The 6938-nt window shown below is 31.2% G+C and overlaps 1 protein-coding gene across 1 annotated transcript; it reads left to right on the top strand.

Moving 5' to 3' along the window:
• The first annotated feature begins 2551 nt into the window (after positions 1-2551).
• Positions 2552-6581, top strand: LOC123660821. Its single transcript, XM_045595853.1, has 4 exons — positions 2552-2641; positions 4669-4791; positions 5132-5285; positions 6438-6581. The coding sequence occupies exons 1-4, from the start codon at positions 2552-2554 to the stop codon at positions 6536-6538; spliced, it is 468 nt and encodes a 155-aa protein (XP_045451809.1). The 3' UTR covers positions 6539-6581.
• The last annotated feature ends 357 nt before the right edge of the window (positions 6582-6938 follow it).

Here is a 6938-nt window from a genome sequence, read left to right as displayed (position 1 = left end):
TATATTTATTTATACAGACATGACCCTAAGCTAAACTAATTAATCGCGTGAAAGTGTGAGAACAAAGTAAAAGTTGCATTAAACCTTGTTTTCTAAATAAGATAAACAAAAGAGGAATGCAAATAAAATACTTTAAATGTTGTCAATAAACAGTAAACATTGTTATTTTCATTTAATAAGCTTGATCTTATTAAAGTATGATTTCTAATCAATGGAATTAAATCGAGAGAATACAGAAAACCTCACTTTATTAACTGAAGATCGTGCTCGAATTTTCATAATATATTCATAAGAAAATGTATTTTATCGTAATAAAACCTTATTATTTTTAAAAGGTTACGTAACTAGAGATAGCATTTGAAATTCATTTCATATTCTAGAACATGTTGAGAATATTTAAAAGGGGACAAAGATATGTATGCACATATATAAAATTGAAAATAATAAATTTATTGAGAAAAATATTTTATCATTGAAATTTACATATATAAGAGTATTTAAAGGTTTCTTATTTAACCTAATAGAACATACAATTATATATACTAGCTGTACCCGCGGCTTCGCCCGCGTTGAAATCAGTGTGTCACAAAGTTTTCCCGGCAAACTTTTAGTGAAACCTTCATCAAAATCGGCTTAGAAGTTCCGTAAACCTTCCTCTTGAGGCCCTCTCTCCATTGGTGAAACCGCATGAAAATCCGTTCAGTAGATTTTTAGGGAATCGATCACATACACTTTTGGGGACTTTGTTTTATAATACACTAACTGTTGCCCGCGACTACGTCCGCGTGGTTATGAAGATATGCATTACTGTTAAGATGTTTAACGCAAATTATTTTTTCATTTCAGTCACTTGAATTGCTGATCACACTGAGTAACTTTTTAAAAGGCACAATTTATTATAATTTAATAGCTATTTTTATGAAACCTATCATCACCACATTTTTAGTTTTATTTTCAGGCTGCAGTATAAATAACCTACCAGGCGAACTTATAGCTGCTGTGTATGTTTCATTCAAACTATCAACCCCAAGTAAAACCCGTTACCGGTGGAATATAGCAAAATCCGTTCTTAGCTGACGTCTACTAACTATAATCTACCTCCCTGCCAAATTTCATCTTTGTCCATCCTGGATGGATGGACCATCCAGCGGTTTTTGAGTTTTCGTGATGACTGAGACCTTTTAGACAGGTTTCACTAAAAGTTTTTTTAATGCATAAATAAATAAAAATAAATAAATAAATAACCCTAAAAGGGAGTTGATTTCTAAAGATACATTATTTGGATATCTTCTAATTATCTATAGAGCATACATTTTAAATTTCAAGTCTCTTACTTCAAAAACATAGGACTTTCATACAAAATTGCAAGCCCCGTTTTACCCCCTTTGGGGTCAAGTTTCGTAAAATCCATTCTTAGCAAATGTTTGCGTCCTATAAGAAGCTTACCTGCCAAATTTCAAGTTTCTAGGTGCTATAGTTTCGATGATTTCATGATGAGTGAGTGACCTTTCGCTTTTATATATATAGCTGACCCCGCAAACGTTTCTTTGCCATATATGTTATTAACCCGCTTAATCCCCCCCCCCCCCTTATAACTTAGGGATATAAAAAATAGATGTTGGCCGATTCTCAGACCTACCCGATATGCCCAGAAAATTTTATTAAAATCGGTTGAGCCGTTTCGGAGGAGTTCAATGTTTAACACCATGACACTAGAATTTTATATATTAGATAAATATAGTATAGTATAGTAGATAGCACAGTAGATAACTTTAAAACTAATGGACGCTCTGATTTTAAGAATATTAACGAAACCAAAAAAAAATACAAAACTCCGACAATTTATTTTAAACAGAACACATCTCAATAAAAAGGATATATATGTAAGTACATTGTAATTAAATACTCCGCGTATTTATTTTTTTCTGACTTGCAAGAAAAAAACATTGTTCTTATATAATCTAATTTTTAAAATACTAAATAGAATGCCTCCTTGATCTGAGTATTTATCAATCCACCTTTTTTTGCGATGTAAAATATTTCTATTGGTAAAGATTTATAGAGTTAGTAACGACGCAGCTGAACGTAATGGTCGTTATATCTGAATTGTTCAAAAGCGACCCTCAAGTTTAGCTTAAGATAAAACCCTTAGTGTACTTAACTATGCTGAATAAATACTCTTTGAATAAAAAAAATTAATCTTACTCTAATAAAGATTGATGTCAAAGAAGATGTTGAAAACCAATAATAACTATTAGAACTCATCGCGAAGTCACCACGTTGTGCTTCTGACAATAAATATAATCAAACAATTATAAGGTCTGAATACAGCCAATTTCAAAAAAAGATAAATTTTACAAATCTATACAATTAATAATATAACAGAATTAAATTAAATTCCAAAGACTCTAAATTATAAAATCAATTGACCTCCTTCAAATCTCTTTCTTAAAACACATTGACACAAAATTATACGCAATCTTCACGCTCGATATTTTTAAACAAGCTGTCAAATAAATCAAAACATTTACAATTGACTAGAAATGTTAAAATGACGGCCTTGGATGATCTCCCATATGTCTCGTCTTTTTTCGGAGTGGATCTCAAGACGGGGTCCATGATAATAGCCGCCCTGGGAGTGGTTAGTAAATACACACACACACACACACACACACACATCCAAAACATTCCACTAGATTTCCTCTCTATAGAAGAGAAGGGTCGAATACCAATCTACCACGCTCCTCTACAGCGTTGATCTAAGAAGTTAAAACCATTCCAAGATATTTTACTCTAACTGTCCCAAAATAAATTACTAGCGGTAGTGGACCTGAGTCATTCCGCTTATATGTTTTATTCTAAAAGATAATTTGTAGCTACTTTTATTCTTAGACATAATACCCTAAACCTCAAGATATCCATAGAGACAAAACAATTTAGTGTAGTTTTTACAACTCTAGTCTATTCTTCTAGTCTAGTTAATAGTAAAATAAATTAGTTCCTTTGAAGTATTAAATAGTTGAAGCATATTATTCGGTTCCAGATTATATTAAGGGTAAAGATTAGGTGTACATTTAGTGACGCTGTATTTCATGCAAGACATTACTAAATTAAAAATAACTGACAATTTTTTTAAAGTGTAACTGCGGAGTTCTTTCCCTATTCTTCTCTGCAGAATCTATATTACGAGTATTCTTACATTAACAAAAATCAATATTTTAAAGATTTATTTGATTTGAAGCCTACTTTAATATATTGAATTTTCAAGTCATCAAAATAAAATATTTATGTATGTGGTTTAGCACAGCAGCAGATGTAGATTAGCAAATTTTTTAACATATTCTAGCCTTTTCTATCTCTATCTTCTTAAAAAAAACTTCTCCCTTTTTCTATCTTCTTGTGAAATCGCCTGTATTTGCCTGTATGAATTTTTCAAATGTAGACGATGATAATAATTGTTACTTAAACACATCTTGTTGTTGTTTATTATATTAATGCCGCTTTATTCTTATTCATATCCTTTTTCTAAAGGTTGTCTGAAAGAGATCGCTCTTTAGCGATAATACCGCCTTTTGTACATTTCTGTTTTTTTTTTTTGTTGCATATTTTATGTTACATGTATTGTTTCTGGTTGTGCAATAAAGTATATTTGTATTTGTATATTTGTATTTGAATATTAAAATAGATAGATGGGGAAACTAGTAAGCTGTTTGAACGCCGAAGGCATTCACCTTCATTGATAACTAAGCACGTCAAGTAAAGTTAATGACTACACACTACAAATAAGGGCATTCAGTATACATATGTACCGTTCCAGTAATGTTCAAATTTCAACACAACCTGTAATAAAACCGTAATATGGTAATTTAAGTTGCTAACTAAAATAAAGAGCATAACATGCAACATTTGCAACTACAATTTAATGGTATTTATTGCGAAATTATAAAAGTCAATTATTGTCTTAGCCTTTTTAAAAGCTATATAATTTCAACATGAAATGAACGCTTACATACTAATAATATACACTTGATTCAATCAACGATCCGAGTTGTTGTGACCACTGAACTAATGCCTTGTCATCAAAAAGACTTGACTGCTTCATGGTGCTAGTAATAACATCTGGAAACCGTTAGAGCGTCACGTTCTCTTCGTCGATATTGTACTTAACCAAGCTACTTTATCTGCAAAGAAACAACAAAATTTAAAATCAAACTAATCGTTATCAAAAGACAAGATAAGTCATACAAATATGAGAAACATACGTGTACCTTACAACTTTTTTATGCTTAAAAAAATACTTGCCCTATCCTAAGAGTATTTTCTAAATAGTATTTCTAAAATGAAGATAGCTGACCTTCACCGCTCTGAAGAGGTATCACAACCATAAATCGTAGCGTAATTGACTACTTTCTCAATAAGAAGACTTTCTAACTCAATTTAAAGTTTCTTTAAAAATAGTATATCCTAACAGGTATATCCTAACAAGAGCTGATCTAGAAATATAATATTAGGTTTTCCAGTCTGTCTAAAACATTTATGATATTTTTATTTATTTTTTTAAATATGTAATTCTCATCAAATTATTGTTAATCAAAAAAAGTTTGAATCAGAAATTAATAAAATAAAAGATATTCTTCCGTGCTAAAAAAGCAATTACCTCTCTTTCAGGTACATCCTATGGCATATGGCTGTTCATTCTTTGTTCCTTTGAGCTATCTTCTAGTTACAATCTGGATATTGGTAGCTTTATTCTTCGCTGCCAGTATTCTACTATTTTGTGGCGTTGCTAAGGTAAAGATTGATATGTACAAGTTATTTAAGTATGTTAAGGTGGGGTCGGCAGCGCGCTTGCGATGCTTCTTGTGTTGCAGGCGTCTGTCTATAAGCTACGGTAATCGCTTACCATCAGGTGAACCGTACGCTTGTTTGCCGACCTAGTTCTATAAAACAAAAGTTATGCAATTATTTCATAAATAGGGTTATACGAATAAATTGTACCTAATTTATACGATACTTGAATTTTACCTTATTTCATTTTAATTTTACATTTCAAAATGCAGTTGATTCTTTTTAAAATAACTCTGTTTATTTGTTTGGGATTTTTTTTGGAGTTAAATGTATTTGTAATTAGGGTGATGCTATTCTCTGCGCTATTTGGATTTGGTACGCGGTGATCTTCGTCGTGGTGATGTTGATGATGATGATGCTTCTCGCCATCGTCTTCACTTCGAGGAAGCAAAGAAACAGAGTATTTATTGTCATACTCGGCATGCTTTGGTATATTTGTAAGTGGTCTACCATTTGTTATATTTCTTTCAAACTACACAAAAAAAAAACAAAGTAAAAAAATTTAATTCTAGAATACGGTTCTTAATTAACTGATTAACACAGACATTGTTAAGAAATAAAATAAGAATATAACATTTGATTTTATTTAAAAACGGCCTTCCTTGGTAAATGGACTATCTAACACAAATCGATTTTTTTTTTAAATTCGAACCATCAGTTCTTAAGACTTGATTCTAGAAGAATTGTAGAAAATGGAGCAGGTACAGGTGAACTGTTTACCCCCCACTCTCAACCAATATTGCTCATAGAGGATCATCTGTTGATTTAGCAATTTTTTCATTACATTTTGCTGGAGTCTCATCAATCTTAGGAGCTATTAATTCTATCACTACAATTATTAACATACGAGTTAATAATATATAATTTGTTTCTATTCTTTAGTTGAATGCGCTTATTCAAACAAACTCTTCTGCTTAATAATATTGGTATATATTTGTTCCGTTTATCTAGTTTAGTCATGTTGTTAATATTTTCTACATTCACAGAGGTTATCTATAAACAATCACTATTAGTGTCTTTGCACTTTTTATGTAAATATATAGTTATTTTCTTTAACTTAATCTTAAATAAGACAAAGTTTTACATAATAAAATAACGTATTTAATTATTGGATGATGTTCCGTATGTTTTACATTATCTACCTCTGCGTATTATATGAACAATGTTCTATCATTACTTGCCGACCCTAATCGTTTAGATTCTTTGTTTATAAAAAATATAAGATTACACTTTTCTCTTTGTATATTTTCTACTTCAATACACGTTCTACAAAGGGACTGGAACATATTGTATTATGTACCGATTCATTATATTTCATATAAGGATCTTAAAAAAAATGTGAAAGGGGAGTGAGCGGGTTGAAGGAGACGTAACATAAACATTCCAATTTCTTTTACGTCTTTATCCAAAAAAAGATGAGGACATTGATACTTCACGACAAATAAAGTAGTAATGGTAGTAGAAATTGTGATGCATTATAACAAATAATGGGAAGAAAGTTCAAAAATTCATATGTACTATCCCCACTTTTTTTAAACGGCCCCTAACATTAAGTTTTTAAAGGAGTTGTAATTTTCTTTTTCTTTCAGTGACGATCTACTTCATATTAGTCGTGAACAGTCATCGGAAGCAGTTACTCGTGACCAATATAGATATTCTTGTAAACAATCTGATGGATAAAGAATCATAGATATATATTTATTTTTTTTTTTTAATATAATGTTTATGAAGCCAGTAAAATGGTTTGACTTAACTATAATAATTTAAGGACCTCTAGATGACTTTAGTAACACAAGTTAAAGGATAAACCATTTAAACTCCCACAGAGTTTTATAACAAATATTGCGGGAGGACACAGTAGGAAATATCCTGGTCAAAATCTAGAGCAATCCCTCTGAGGATGTAGGTACCTCAACCTTATAGAACGCTTCAGCCTGTAATATCCCACTACTGGGCATAGGCCTCTTTCCCCATTTAGGAGAAGGTTCAAAGCTTAATCGATCACGCTGCTCCAATGCGGGTTGGTGGATATATTCCCTACTATGACTAATGATCGCTAAGTGTACATTATAACAACCGGAACCGACAGT

The sequence above is a fragment of the Melitaea cinxia genome, chromosome 16 (assembly GCF_905220565.1).
Source record: "Melitaea cinxia chromosome 16, ilMelCinx1.1, whole genome shotgun sequence".
NCBI lineage: Eukaryota > Metazoa > Arthropoda > Insecta > Lepidoptera > Nymphalidae > Melitaea > Melitaea cinxia.
The sequence above is the reverse complement of the archived record's forward strand: the minus strand, read 5'-3'. Positions and strand labels throughout refer to the sequence as shown.